General features: G+C 40.6%; 1 protein-coding gene across 3 annotated transcripts in view; it reads left to right on the top strand.

The window, feature by feature from the left end:
• Positions 1-16031, top strand: part of TRAPPC12 (trafficking protein particle complex 12) — a 62443-nt gene that overhangs the window by 39659 nt on the left and 6753 nt on the right. For 2 of the 3 annotated variants that reach the window (XM_037392351.1, XM_037392352.1), the window contains exons 8-9: positions 3705-3778; positions 11640-11738. In XM_037392351.1, coding sequence (XP_037248248.1) covers positions 3705-3778; positions 11640-11738 — 173 coding nt within the window. Of the gene's footprint in view, positions 1-3704; positions 3779-11639; positions 11739-13045; positions 13319-16031 lie in introns of those variants that run through there. The other variant, XM_037392353.1, reaches the window with a different exon arrangement.

Below are 16031 nucleotides of genomic sequence, written 5' to 3'. Positions count from 1 at the left end.
GTGTGTTTTTATCACTTGCCTAAGTATGCCAGAAGTTTTCACAAGACTGCCCTAGAGTTGTTAAAACAGTATTCTTGTAATCTCGTAGCCTACTCAGCCTCTGAAATGATACACCTAGTACTTTATTTGCTGGAATTAATTTCACAGTTTTGCCCTTGATCAAACTGATGTACTAAATTCTTTTTTCCTACTTAGAAGAAATAAAGAACATGGCTGCTGTCCTTTATTGATTAATATATAAGTGCATTGCTGTCACAGCTAGATGGATGTTTCATCTTAAGCCTTGGCTGACTGGCTTCTCTTGATCCTCATGTCTGAAATCCACCATATTTTTTTAGATCGAACTGCCATTATACAAGGGCTGTAGTGGCCTAGGATGCTGCTACATAGGTGGCTGAGTCTCAGCGTAGCTGCATGGTACTTAGACTCCTGAAATAACTAAGTAACTTTTAGGAATAAGATTTAGATGATATCTGCATCATAATTTTGTTTATTTTATTTACAATTATGTTTGTTTCCCAGTTCCTTCTATCTTAGTTGTTTAGCTTCAATAGTGTAGGACACATTACTGCCTAAAGAAGGGTCATCAGGACAAATTAGTTGTCCAAGCATCTTTTTTTTTCCTAAAAGAATTTATACTAATGAAGTAATTTGAGTACACTTAAGAATTGGACAAGAGGTGACATTTTAGGGATTGTTACGGATTATATGAATGACTCATGGTGCTTAGCAAGTTGAAAACACCAAGCCAAGAAAACCGTTCAGCTTCAGCTAACAGTCTAAGGAGTCTTACCATCTTCTTTCTAGGATTACGTTCACCTACAGTCTGTGGGAAGTAAAAGTCTGCCTCTGAGACAGGAAGAGGTCAAGCAGAGTTGTTAGCGGAGTTAAAAAATTAGTATAAACATCTCCCTAAAACAGTGTCTGTATGGAAGGGTGCAGAGCTGTCTGAACTCTTCTGCCTGGTCTTCAAATCGACTGGACGTAAAAGCAGCCTTAATGTGTTATTTACTTGACTTCATACACCATCTAGATATGTCCTGAAAAAGTGAATGCACATGGGAGCAGCATATTTCATAAAGGCATTTGCAAATATAGTCAAATGAATACACTTCCTACTCTTCTCAAAAGGGTTAGGAAGAAGAGAATCTAATATTGAAGATTTATCCACAGAGATCCAGGAGTTTCTGTTCTTCTCTCCTTGCATCTACTATTCTTCCTTCTGTTCTCCTACTTACTTTTCCCTGTTATCCTCTTTCTGTTGCTATTTTTTTCCTTATTTATCCCCACATTCTTTTTAGCCCTTTAAAACTAAGACACTGATCCCCCTTTAAGGTACAAGGACTTTTTCCTAGCAGTGTCATAGTCCTGTGTCCTGCTGTCTGCCTCACTCATGACTTTCTGGCTCCTTGGTTTTTCCTCTCTGCTGCTGCTTTAGAGCTGAGATGAGCCCAGGAGGAGTCATAGTTAGGAAAGCAGCAGCTAGTAGTTACCAAGGGACAAGGCTGCTGAAATTTGGAAACGTCTTTGTATGTCTACTGTGCAGCTGCCTGTAGGTTTAAGACTGCCAAAAAGCCCATGGGACCTTTGCGGAGGCTGTTGACTGCTATTGTCTGTGGAGGTCAGCCAGGTCTGTTCCCCGTACGTTTCTTTGCTGCATTTGGAGCTCCAGGAGGCAGATAATAGGTTTGGGGTTTTTCATGTGAGACTAGCTGAAGCAACCCTTATTAACTTTATGTGAAGACAGCCTTAATTCATTATAAGGATTATGCTTAGCCTGTAATTTCGTTATTGTTGGTGTATGGAGGTGCCACACCAGTCAATTTACCATGTACATCTCTAGTCTGGAACCGAGTACCTCATTTGCCAGTTTTTCAACAGGCAGAGAGAGTTAGCATTGCACCACCTGCCTGGTAATGCATTCTGTAAGATGCCAATTTTGCAACTTTTTAGTGCACAGAGCTCCTATTGAAATGAATGGCAGTGTGGAGTATAGAGTCCTTGATAAATAAGAAGGAAAAACGAATGCTTAGAGTGAAAGCCTGGCTGCATGGACCTGCAGAGTGGGTTTCAGGCATCACAGTAGTATACAATGATCTGCTGTTTGGGTTTCGATTTTGTTTACTGCTTTGCAGGTTTTCTTTAACCCTCTTCTGCCAGTGCTAAGAAGCCTCATCCCACAGCACTACAGAATTTCCAGACCAGGTTCCTGCTCAGTTTATAGCACAGACTAAAGACATCCAGTCTGTCTATTTTGCAGTCCTTTCTGAGAACCGTAGCTGGTGCTGTTCGGTTGTTAACAGGATACCTAGATGTCTCCACTGCAGGAATCGGCATATAATTTGTTGTTACCTAAGTCCTAAAAGGCTGAATGTGGTTACCAAACTGTGAAGGCATGCAAAAAGGAGAGATTAACAGAAGTGAAATAACAAAGGAGAGTTATTTAATTATGTTGAGGTTTTACAGACACTTGTAAGGAGAAAAAAAACCCAGAAGTATATTGTAAAATATTTGCTCATGGTTTACAGCATCCTCTCCATTAATAGCAGTAGTGATGTGTGGTTGGGGTGAATTTCTAAAACAAAAGCTAGGAGTAATGAACGATTTGGGTGGGTGAAATGCTGTATTCAGACTTGGGCCCCACCTTATGCCCCTCTTTTGACAGTGATAATTTGGGAAATGGGTTGGGGGTTATTTTGTTTGTTTGTTTTTTGTTGGAGAGGATTGAAGGAGTGCTTTTCTTTTTAGGGAGGGGAGTAGACATTTCACTAAGCTCTCTTCTGGTTTGTAATGGCATTTATGTGTGCTGAAAGAATTATTTATGTGACCTGCCATTCTTTCATCAGAGACTACATTATTGATACAAATGAGTGGTCTCAGTTATCACAGTCTCTGGAATAGCCTCTTCTCCTTTTCCTCCCCCCCTTTCAAATCATTACAGTGACCTTGACAGCTGATTGACTGAGATACATTTATTTTCCAAATGTACTCAATTAATACTCCTAATGCTTATTTTTGAGGATTAGAAGAATATTTCGAGCATTGATGTATGGTACTGTAACACAAGAGAAAATAAGGATCTGCGTGAACTGTTCTTTTAAAACATCAGGAGTCTGTCTGCAAAGCAAAAGAGAGAAGTCTGCTGCTGCAGCTTTTAATGCCTGCAAGCTCCAAGAGCATGGGGAAAGCAGACAGGCTTGGCAGATTTTTTCCAGTATATCTCTAAGCCAGAGGCAAGCACAAACAGTTCCAGACTCAGCCAGTTCTCACCCTGCGTGTTTTGGCTCTGAAATGACATTTCAGCTGTGTTTGATTTTTGAATTTATCACATTTAATGCTGTAGATTTAAACTGATGCTCATTATCACTTGAATCTTTTTATGCACCTTTTGTTCTGGTATTGGAAATTGCGTGGCTGCTTTTGGTGTTTAATATTTGGCCTGAGCTCAAAGCTGCGTGGCCGTCTGTGTTTTGTGTTGTTACATCATATATGGTACCCAGAGCTGCTTGAGCAGTTCCCTCTGAGAGATGCAGAATTTTCTGTCTGATGGTGCAGCATGGCCGAGAATTAAAAATCGTAGGCTAAACCCCAGTGGTGTTAATGAGGAGATCTTTCAAAATTGTAATTCATAGGACCAATAATTGATGGCAAGAAAGAACCTCTAATTTATTTGTGCAAATTCACAAGCTGCTCTTATTTTGCAGCCTCTGTTCAGCTGTGGAGGTCACGTCTGGGCAGAGTGATGTACTCCATGGCAAACTGTCTGCTAATGATGAAGGTACGTGGGTGGCAGCAACTGCAGAGGTACCGTATTTTCTGGAATAGAATGTCAGAGAAAGTGCAAGAGAATTACTGGTGCATAGATAAGGGAAGACTACCTGACTGTACTTGAAGGTTTTGCTTAGTGAAGAAATAATTAGACTTAATAATGTCTTATTTAATAGATAACTATTTGCATTAATGTTTTTTGTGAACGTATCTGTACTTACTTCTCCCCAAATCATCCTAGAGAACATGCTGTAACAATACAAAATTTGCATTTTTAAATTGAATTTTTCAAACACTTAACTAAATGCTGTAATTAAAAGCAATTATGTGCTCTGTCTTTTTCAAACTGTGCTGTAGGACTGTTGCTCTGTTTGTGAGAGTTAATAGTGCTGTAGCCTTTGTGTATGCTGAAGATCCAGAACATCTAAATGCATCCTCCCTTGTCAACCTATCTCAATTGCAAGATATCTTCTTTCAAGCTTAAATCCTCACAAGTGGGTAGGGGCAGAAGAGAAAGGAATAAAAGCAAAAGTAACTAGCTTGCAGTGTTTGGGTTTTTTCCCTTGATTCCTGCTTGCTTTTTTAACCGATCTCTAGTTAATTTAAACTTCTCCTTGTATTCAGGAAGTAGAAATAAAACTTATTTTGCTGTCCACCTCACGGTCAGGGAAACATGAATATCACCATTCTTGCAGCAAACTGCTGTTATCCTGAGCTTAACTGTACTTCACAAATCAATTAGCAGCGACAGCCTTGGAGTAGAGCCGTCAGCAGTATAATCTTCACAGACCAAGATTTGCACTCTTTGTTCCTTGCTCTTTGATTGCCCAAGGTCATGCCAGACCTGACCCTCTGATGTTAACTAAGCTACTTCCCAAATGGGGCTCCATTCTTAATAGTACCATACCTCAAAAAGCATGTATTTTTTAGATAAGATCTAGTTACCCCAATACTGCTTTACATGAAATGGAGTATCCTTTTTAAGAGAATTAGGGAAAACAGAAATTTCTATTCATAATGATACTGCAATCAGAAAATTTCTGTCTTGAATAGAAATAATTTTCCAATAAAGCATGAGGTATTTTTAAGATTTAGTAAGCATTTGTGTTTTGAAGTAGGTACTTGACATAGGTTCATTTCTTAAGGAACTTTCTTTTTCAGAAAGCAAATGGAGAATAGTTGAGTTGTCATCCCAAACAAAAGAGAATATATAAATAAGAAAGTGAGGGTAATATATTTTTCAAGAAGTTCACTTTACTTTGGCTGTGAATTGTTTTTAACACTTTCAGTGTTTTTCTTGTGTACACACAAATCCACAGGCATGCACAGTTCTCACCTTTCTTCTGGTTTGGTCCTGTTAGTGCTGTTTTCTTCTAATAATAGAAATATATTTGTAATTACTGATTATCACTTTTTTGGAAGTGGTACTTTAGAAATACTGCAGCTCAGATACTTCTTAAGACCAATTGTATTTAGGACCTGTCTCACAGCTGTTAAGTTAAAAAATTATGGTTCCATAATAACTTCCAGATTACCCACAAATGCATGTCAGTGCATAATTACTTCCATCTGAAATTTGCATTTCAGTACATTGGCTATGGAGTAGTTTTAAGTCTCTTAGTTTTCAGAAGTATCCCTATATGGAGTAGTAGAGAGTAAGATTTTTCGAACAGTCATGTTGCAGTTACAATCAGAGTACTGCATTAAGTTAATTTTTCCACTTATGTGACAGATCTTCTCTGAGATAATCATATTGGTTATTTATAAGCTTAATAATTTTAAGACCGTTTAGACCATTTTAACATGCAGCAATGCTATAATCATCTTCACCACCTTCTAGAATATTAAGTATGAAACTTATTTTCTTCAAATAATTTTTAAGCACACTTTTGTTAATTCTCTTATGAACAGTTATAACAGTGGCATTTAACGTTAACAGTGAAGAGTTCCACTTGTTTATGATGTTTTTGCTGTTGTGTAATACACTTTAAAAACTGCATTTGTTTTTATTCAAGTATTTCAAGTGTATGTACTTTAAAAAAAAACCCTGATTTCTTTCCCGAGTCAGTGCCATCTATTGCCATCTAGTGAACGTTTATAATATTGCAATATGCTGATATTTGATCCCCAAGTACTATTAGGTGAATGGAATAACTTGTGCTATTAGTAGATTAAGAATAATAATAATAATAAAGTAACTCTATGTGAGATTGGTATAAAGAAAGAAAAACTGATTATCTTTTCCTAACATCTTTCTTTGGCTGAAAACCTTCAGTAACATTTAATAGGGAACAATCTTGTCAGGATTGATGCTTGAAAATATATTAAAAAAAATACTTTGATTAGATTTTGGGCCTATAACTATTCAAATCTATTTTCATTATCCTCAAGTTTAATTAGGTTTATTTCATGTCATATCGCTTCTGCATTATTTATCTGACTCAAGGAATTCTGTTTATGTAGCACGATGATTTTTGTCTTTTTAAATATGGCCTCATTAGTTTCATAGCTAAACATCTAATTAAGTTATTGAGGTGTAGAGATACATTGTTTTGGAGGTAGTGAGTGAGATGCAAAGAAGTGGTTTGCCCACACTTGTGCAGGAAACCTGTCCTGTCACAAGTCCCCTTTAACCTGGGAAAATCTTCCCTAGGTACTGAATTCTGTCTGCTGTGTCCCTTCATCAGTGTGACCGATGATACAGTTCAGTAGCAGTTTAAGGCAGGTTTACTATATTTTTTTCCTGTTCCTCCACTTCTCTTTGTATACTCTTTCTCAAAGGTATTCTACCTTCCTTCTGTGCACCACTATTGGACTTAACCAACTGAAAAAAACAAAGAAATGGTGGATCTCAGGGATATCGACTGAATTGGATTTTCCCATTTCATGTAAACAAGGGGGAACTTAAGGTGGGAGGTAGAAATACAGCAGCAAGGGAAAGGGAGACCATGTAACGTGTCATTGTAGAATTCCATTTACAAGAATTGTGGGCTTAAGTCGCTATGAAAGTGTACCCTGAATATAGCAGCATGAGGGAATATTCATTTAAAATGCAACTGATTATGTGCATTGCTTCATTTCAACAGTCTTAGTAGCAAAATGCCTGTCATTTTACTAAATCACCATGGAAGTGTCTCGAAAACTTTTTAAGTTCTTTTCATCTGAGCTAAAATCGCTTTTGACATTATCTTACCAGACTTTTACCTCTGAGGAATAAACACTTAAGTACTTTCCATATATATTATAATTGCAGTCTAATTAAAGGCGCATTTTGCACTTTTTAGATTTCTGTTTCAGTGTTGTCTTAGCTTTTGTAGAACTTGTAAAACTTGCTCTTCGTTTAAAAAAAAAAAAAAGCATTAGAGTTTATTTTAATTTGGGTCTAATACAATTAAAACTGTACCAAGAAGGAGCTAACAGCCTGTACTAGTGACGTAAGGGACTGATGCCTAAGGACTTCGGTTCTGCTATGATTTAAAGGAGAAGGACGGCATGAATCATTGTCTTTTGCCTAACTGTGCTGCAGTACTGCTCTTTGGATTCATAACGCTCTGTATCGCTGCTTTCATAACCCTTCCACAAGTGCACTAGACAAGAGGAAGGGTAAGTTACCCATGTCCTCTCTTCCCAAAATACAGTATTTATAAACTATACACTTTGTATAACTAAAGCTGATTTTTAGTGTAGGGTTTATTGAACTTACTCTTAGTGTTTTATAGATAGTGGTGATTTATGCTTATTTATAAATATCTCATAATTAATATTTTAAGTACTTAAGGTGGTGGTGAGTGAAACATGAAAATGTGTAACGCAGTGACCATGAAGGGAAATACAATTATACTGCAGTGCATTAAAGGAAAAACAAACCCCATTTTTTATTTTTGTGCAGGTAGATCCAATGGCTTACTAGAACTATTTTTGCTGAGTATATTTTACATTAACTCCAAATTTTCAAAATAAAAGAGGTACTGAATTATAAAACAATAGGCCAGCTCTCATTCATACCCTGAATTGTGTAACTTAAGTCCTTCTTTGGGGATTTTTTTATGAAGGTGTGGAAAATCTGAAGGCTTGTGATCTTCAGGAATTAAAGACCATGACCATAGATCAACCCCACCTTGAAGTCTTATGATCTCAAGCTGTAGTCACTGGGGTTTTTTACTGGCAGTACTTAATATGTTTTGCTCCTCACAACTGCAACTTGTATCAACCAAGACTTTGTTCCTTTGGGAGAGTGTCTATTTATCATTCTCTCAGACAATTTTGCTTGTATCATGTCACATTAGTAAAGCTGGGAGTGAAAGCCAAGTCTTTAGTAAGTAAGACCAAATCTCCTCTACTTTACAATGTGCTCCTTCAGAAGGAACTTTCAGAGAAGATGCTTTTAACTTGCCACAGAATAGTATTAGTCTGTAATCACAGGTAGGATACTCTAGAAATCTATTCCTGCTTCCGTGATGAGGGGGTGAAGACTAAGTGTGTGTGAAACTCACTGTGGGATCCTGGAGTAACTACAAAATTAGGTTGTATTTAGAAGCAAGCCTGGATATTTTGATAATGTTTTACAGTTTCTTCCTGGGGCCATCCTTGCCTATGCTTAGTGGTGTCTTTGGACATAAGTACCTTAGTCTCTTGTCATCTCCTGGGTAGGAGTGGGGTAGATAAGCCCAGATGCTGTGTGCTATGCCATTGTATGGAGACAGGGTGCCATATCCACATATACAGTGCATAGACTTCTAACGCTTCACCTCTACTCTCACATTTTAGGAGGTGTGAATGTTTACGTACTCCTAGTAATAATGCATATGCTGCTGTACAGTCACGTGATGAGGAATGCAAAAGGAGAGGAGGGTTTCTTTGCCTGAGTAGGCCCTAGTTCTAGGCCAAGTCCATGAAACCCCTGCAGCATGGGCATCCAGAACATTACTTGGCTGCTTGTTGCTACCAAGTCTGGTTGCTACCTACAGTCTGGTTACTACCTATGGTAGGGAGCTTGTGGTGCTACAGTTGTGCAAACAGTGGCCTCTCGTGCAGCTGCTTCTGGGCGAGACTTTTCTGCAATTGAAATTGCTAAACTGTAAACTAAGCTACAGAAGAACTTTTCTGTTTCTGTCAGATAACTGCATGATCTTTTGGGAGTTGGTTTCTGTGTCAGTTTGGGGGTGTAACTGTAAAGCCTCCATCAGTCACAGTCGTGTTATGCATCTTTGTTGTGTAGCCTAAGCCTTAGAGTGTGCGTGAGACTGAGTGCTGGGTAAGGGGCAGCTGTAGACCATAGAATGGAAGACAGTGCAAAACCTCAAATTTCATACAAAAAAATCATTTTTCCAGTAAGAACATTTTTTGCTTAAAGGGATAGAATTCACAGTCATAGACGATCCTTCGGATTTTATAAATGACGCTCTTGCAGGTATTAATACTTTGTACAAGTGTGGATGGGTTTCTTGTAAGGAGCCAGATCAGAGGGTCCCTATTCCAAGTTTTTTATGCCTGCCTAACACAGTGGGACTCCATGATCAATGACATCCTTTAGTGAGAGCTGTTACAGTGAAAATTGTGTTTGTCCTAAGTCATAAATTCATGAAAAATTTTGGTAGCATACATTTCATCACATTTGAATTCTGAATGCTAAATAAGTCAATTTAAATAAATATATATTTTTATGTGTGTGGTGTGTTGTCTTTGCTCTGAACTCTTTCCTTTACCAATAATAAGCATGAACATGGCGTGGCACACTAGAAGTGGAATCAGCTTTACGCGTTAATAATTAACTGTTCAGAATTAATTATTATACCCACAATAAAAACATTGTTTGCAAAAGAAACATCCTGCAGAGTGCCTCCTGGGCTGTTTAAGTCAGCCTCTGCTATTATAGGACATATAATTTCTCTCACATACAGATCAGGCTCCAGAGACTTCTCTTGATTTTTTTGTGTGTATGAAACAAGTAGTATGTTCAAATGGTGACCTGGTACACAGGTCAAGTAGAATCATAGTATAGTTTGGGTTGGCAGACATATTTGAAGGTCATTAGTCCAACACACACTCCCTGCAATGAGCAGGGACATTTTCAACTAGATCAGTTTGCTCAGAGCCCCATCCAATTGACTTTGTATGTTTCCAGGGATGGGGCATCTACTACCTATTTGGGCTACCTGTTCCAGTATTTCACCACCTTCACCATAAAAAATTTCTTCTTTGTATCTAATCTAAATTTACCCTCTTTAAGTTTAAACCTATTGTCCCTTGTCCTATCAGAGCAGACCCTGCTAAAAAAGTTTGGACCCATCTTTCTTATACGCCCCCTTTAAAAACTGGAAGGCTGCACTAAGGTCTCCCCAGAGCCTTGCCTTCTCTTCTCCAGGCTGAACAACCCCAGCCCTGTTCAGCCTTTCTGCATAGGACAGATGCTCCAGCCCTCTAACTGTTTTTGTGGCCCTCCTCCGAACCTGCCCCAACAGGTCCATGTCTTTCCTGCGCTGAAGACTCCAGAGCTGGATGCAGAGTTCGATCCTTTTAAGTGTGACCTGAAGAAAAAAAAATCATTACACCTGGAGCACATTGCCTCCTCAGACTAAGCAGGAGATGAAGTACCTTTACCAGTAGCTGTGACCACATTAGGGACAAGTTAAATGAGTACTATAATTTGACCAAGAAAAATGGTAGGGTAGGGAGTATCCCAGGTTGTCTGTGCGGTTTTGAAAGATGTCTTCTGTGTCCTAACACCCACCACAAATTCTTACATTAAGTTGAAGGGCAAGACTGTCGGGAAGCACCCAATTACTATATCACAGAGCCCTGTATCTTTGCATATACTTCACTTTTATAAGCAAAGGCAGGCTTTCTCTGTCTCTGCTCGGGATTTCTCAAAGAAGCTATAGCTGAGGCTTGTGCAGCCCCATGCCCCGTGAATGTACCTTCTGTAGCTCTTCCAATCAGCCTAGAGCACGTGCAGAGTTTCTCATGTGTGCCTGCCAAAGACCATGCAGCCAGGCTCTAAAGGTCATTTACTGCCCAGATCACTGAATTACTGTGGTTTAACCATGAAACAGCTGGACTGCAGTAAGCAGTCACATGGGCATTTCTTTCCTGTGGGAAATGGGACCATGATTTTGTTTAATCTTCTGTCACTGGTCATTATCTGGAGGGTACAGTTGTACTGCAGCTTGAGCAGGCAGAACTCAGAGCTGCCACTTCTTTGTTGCCGGCATGGGGGGTTTACTTGCAAAGCTGTCTGGAGTTCAGAACCAGCCCGCAGCTCACTTAGTTTTAGCCCAAGTCGGTTTTCTGTTTAGATTACCTGGTCATTTTCCTTTTACACAGTATGGTAGAAGGGAGCAAGGGTTTGGGTGGAGGGGTAGAAAAGGTCTTGTTTCCTTTGGCAGTAGTGCTAGTTTATCATCTGAAAATGTGCATGAGTTGCAGCTTCTGTCACAGTGTATTTTTCACAAGTGAAGAACGTGTACACAAGGAGTTCCCAAAGCTTCAGAACATAGTTTGTTAAACCACGTAAGTTATACGTATATTTGAAACTTGAGACACCGTATAACCCAGTCACACACAAGGCTTTTGATTTTCATCTTAAATCAATGAAAAGTAGCAGTTCAGATTTTTTGCTCTTGACATCTAGCTACCAACAATATGATTCAGTTGCGGGGGGGAACACAACAGGAAGATCCCCGGTGTATGCAGTTCCAGTATAACTGAGAAAAGATCAGCTACTAGTACCTGCAGTGACAGGTAAAAATTCTGTCCCGCTGACACGTTGCAATTACTTTAATTCTATTTTAATATGTTGTTAAAAAGAAGAGGACATAAAGGCTGAGGAATGCTGAACTTAAATATCTGGTTGTGTGCTTTTCACCCCTTAGGACTATGTGCTTGCTGTAGATGCTTATCACACCATCATCAAATATTACCCACAGCAAGAGCCTCAGCTGTTGAGTGGAATTGGAAGGATTTTCCTTCAGGTATGCATTTTATTCTAAATCTACCAAGTAATACTGCTGTTGACAGCTATGTAGTGAATAACTGTTGCATTTAAAACTATAGCTATTTCTATAGGGCATATATCAAATTGTAGAGGCAGTGGTCAAAACAAAAAATCTACCACATGGTAGTCCGTAAAGATAGGCAATATAAAGTATATAAAATATACTTTATATATATATAATATATATAAATAATATATAATATAAAATATAATATTAAATGTACATTAGGAAACAAAGAACATGGTGTAGAAAATTATGCTACTACTTTGATTAAATAGCAACATTCTGCTTTCCCTAAAATTAATGATAAAGCTCCCATTGACTTGAGTGATCCAGGGTTTCACTAAAAATCTCATTTCTCACTGCCTCAGACTGCATGCAGCTCTCAGCCCCACTGTATAACTGCCATCTTCATCTAGAAAAAAATTAAGTTTCTTTCTTCTGTCTGGGTTATATCACTGAGAAGACAGGGGAGGGCACATTAAATAAAAAAACAGAACTGCACAAGTATAAGTTTCCATGTAGCTATGTACTTACATAATAAGTAAAAAAAAAGATGTAAGTACAGTAGCACATTTTTGTTTACCAGAAAATTATGCATTTGAATAATTAGTACTTGATTGTTTTATTTTTTAGTATATCACAAGTTCTTTGCAGTTCTTTCATATTTGTGATACTGATATTTCAAACTGTTCGGTTTTTATCTACTTTCTGTTATTGTTTATTATAAATCTAATTTTGAGCTGTCAAATATTTGCAAACAACCTTATTTGTGGCATTCATGTCATTAAATTGTATAGAAATGGAGTAATTTCCTCAATAGATGATTAAATCATTAATATTGTTTCCAGGAAATCATAGAATGTCATTCAAACTCAGTTATGGATTTTTGGTTCTCAGCAGGAGTATGTTTTGACAGTGTAGTAGACATGTTTGTCTTTAAAAGTCTCTGGTTTAAAGTGGATCTCCATCACTGTAGAACAATTTTATGATATTGGCTGTGTGCATTAATTATTACCTAACTAGGCAACCTCATAAGTATGCTTATTAACAGAATCACAGAATGGTTGGGGTTGGAAGGCACCTCTGGAATCATCTAGTCCAACCCCCTGGTAAAACAGGGTCACCCAGAGCAGGTTGCACAGGATTGTGTCCAGGCGGGTTTTGAATGTCTCCAGAGAAGGAGACTCCACAGCTTCTGTGGGCAGCCTGTGCCAGGGCTCTGGCACCCTCAAAGGAAAGAAGTTCTTCCTGATACTCAGAAGGAACCTCCTGTGTTGCAGTTTGTGACTGTTGCCGCTTCTCCTGTCGCTGGGCGCCACTGAAAAGAGCCCAACCCCATCCTCTTGGCACCTGCCCTTAAAGTACCTGCAGGCATTGGTAAGGTCCCCTCTCAGCCTTGTCTTCCCCAGGCTAAACAGGCCCAGCTCTCTCAGCCTTCCCTCACAAGGGAGATGCTCCAGTCCCCTCATTGTCTTGTTATCTCTCTGCTGGGCCCTCTTCAGCAGTTCCCGGTCAGTCTTGAACTGGGGAGCCCAGCACTGGACACAGCACCCCAGATGCGGCCTCACCAGGGCAGAGCAGAGGGGCAGGATCACCTCCCTCCACCTGCTGGCCATGATCCTCCTGATGCACCCCAGGGTCCCACTGGCCTTGGCCACCAGGGCACACTGCTGGCCCATGGGCACCTTGCTGCCCACCAGCACTCCCAGGCCCTTCCCCGCAGAGCTGCCTCCCAGCAGGCCAGCCCCAGCCTGTACTGGTGCGGGGGGTTATTCCTGCCCAGGGGCAGGACCCTCCACTTGCCTTTGCTGAACTCCATGAGGTCCCTCTCCGCCCAGCTCCCCAGCCTGCCCAGGTCTCGCTGAATGGCAGCGCAGCCTGCTGGGGTCTCAGCCACTCCTCCCAGTGCTGTGTCACCAGCAAACGTGCTGAGGGGACACTCCGTCCCTTCACCCAGGGCACCGATGAATCAGTTGGACAGGACTGGACCCCGTACTGACCCCTGGGAACACCACGAGCCACAGGCCTCCAGCAGGACTCTGCACTGTTGATCACAACCCCCTGAGCTCTGCCACTCAGCCGGTTCTCAGCCCACCCCCCTGTCCACCCATCTCACCCACACTGCCTGAGCTTGGCTATGAGGGTGTTATGGGAGACAGTGTCAGAAGCCTCGCTGAAGTCAAGGTAGACAACATCCACTGCTCTCCCCTCATCTACCCAGCCAGTCACTCCATCAGAGAAGGCTATTAAGTTGGCCAGGCATGATTTCCCCTTGGTGAATCTATGTTGACTACTCCCAATAACCTTCTTTTCCTCCTTATGCTCAGAGATGATGTTGTAGTTTAAGCTGGGTCAGCAACCAAGCACCAGGCAGCCACTCTCTCACTCCCCCCTCACCCAGAGGGATAGGGAAGAGAATTGGAATGGAATGTAAAACTCAGGGGTTGAGATAAGAACAATTTAATAGGTAAAGCAAAAGCTGCACACGTAAGCAAACAAAAGCAAGGAATTCATTCACCACTCCCCACCAGCAGGCAGGTGTTCCCCCATCCCCAGGGAAGCCGGGCGCCATCACACATAACGGTTACTTGGGAAGAGAAATGCCATAATGTCAGGTGTGTGTCCCCTTCCTTCTTCTTCCCCCAGTTTATATACTCAGCATGATGTCATACGGTATGGAATATCCCTCTGGCTAGCTTGGGTCACCTGTCCCGGCCGTGCCCCCTCCCCATTCCCTGTGCCCCCACAGCCCTCTTGCTGGCAGGACCCAAGATACTGAAAAGTCCTTGATTTACTATAAATGTCACCCAGCAACAACTAAAAACATCGGTGTGCTGTCAGCATTGTTCTCACACCAAATCCAAAACACAGCACTGCACCAGCTACTATGAAAATTAACTCTATCCCAGCTGAAACCAGGACAGATGACCTCCAGGATGAGCTGTTCCATCACCTTTCCAGGGATGGAGGTGAAGCCGACCAGCCCGTAGTTTCCTGGGTCCTCCTTCTTGCCCTTATTGAAGACTGCAGTGACATTGCCTTTCCTCCAGCCCTCAGGCACCTCTCCTGTCCACCGTGACCTTTCAAAGATGATACACAGTCGCTCACCAATAACATCTGCCAGCTCCCTCAGCACTCAGGGGTGCGGCCCATCAGGGCCCATGGATTTGTGGGTGTCAGGTTTGCTTAAACGATCTCTAACCCAATCCTCCTGAAGCAAGGGAAAGTCTTCCTTTCTCCAGACTTCCTCTCTTGCCCGCAGAGGTGCTGTAAAAAATGGTACTGTGCATGATACTGTTGGAAATACAGGTTATTAATAGTTGTGGTCTTACTGGGAAAATGACTGGGTACATTACTGGTACTGCCTTGCTGACAAGAGTGTCTGCCCTGGTGTCACACTCTGCAGTCTGTTAGTAGCTTGGTTTGCTATAGAAAAATGTTCACTCAGGAGGAAAGCATCTCCTAACTTTGGAAAGTATTACATCCATCCGATTTCAGAAGTGGTGTTCACAGGCTCCGTACAGAGTCACTTGAAGTCACTGATCTCTGGGATGTTGGCTGTGACAACAGGCCTTTAGTATTCAGTGGGTTTACTGTCAGAACCGAGCATAGCAAAAAGGGAGTATGAGGAGTCCTTGTTATTTTTTCATGTGATTCTAGATAGTAGTTAATAAAAAGCATCACTTCTAAACACAAATGTTTTCCTTTATTCTGGCACCTTAAGGGATGAATTCTTATTGTTGGGCACATTGTCGTCTTTTTGACAAAATCTTCGGCTCTATCTGGAGGGTGCTGTTGTAACAGATGCAAGATTTTGACGTATTAAGAGAAATAAGGAGTGCACAGGGAAACAAAACCAAGACATTAAAATTGAAGAAAGATAAACATTTTGCAGGCCTGGGCACCATCATTTTGGTAAGATTACTGTGCAGTATGTGTGTACTGTTGACGAGACACTCTGTGAAAAAAAAATCAACAAAACGTCTTGCAGGTAAAGTGGGAAAGCAGTTTTTCTCATATTCAAATGTCACAGCTTCTCAAAAACAGGTAGCAGTTCCCAAATAACCTCAGACTGTTCTGGTAACTTTGAACATTATCCAAGAGAGGCATAAGGGAGCCAGATTTCAGCTGCTTATCAGTGCCAGGTACCGTTTGATAATAGATACCACACATACGAAACAAAGCAATAATGTAGAATGAAGTGTAAGCCGGGAGTTAAATAGAAGAAAAGGTAACCTTTTTTCAACATATAAAACCTTGCTTTGT

The sequence above is a fragment of the Falco rusticolus genome, chromosome 6 (assembly GCF_015220075.1).
Source record: "Falco rusticolus isolate bFalRus1 chromosome 6, bFalRus1.pri, whole genome shotgun sequence".
Taxonomy (NCBI): Eukaryota; Metazoa; Chordata; class Aves; order Falconiformes; family Falconidae; genus Falco; species Falco rusticolus.
The sequence above is the reverse complement of the archived record's forward strand: the minus strand, read 5'-3'. Positions and strand labels throughout refer to the sequence as shown.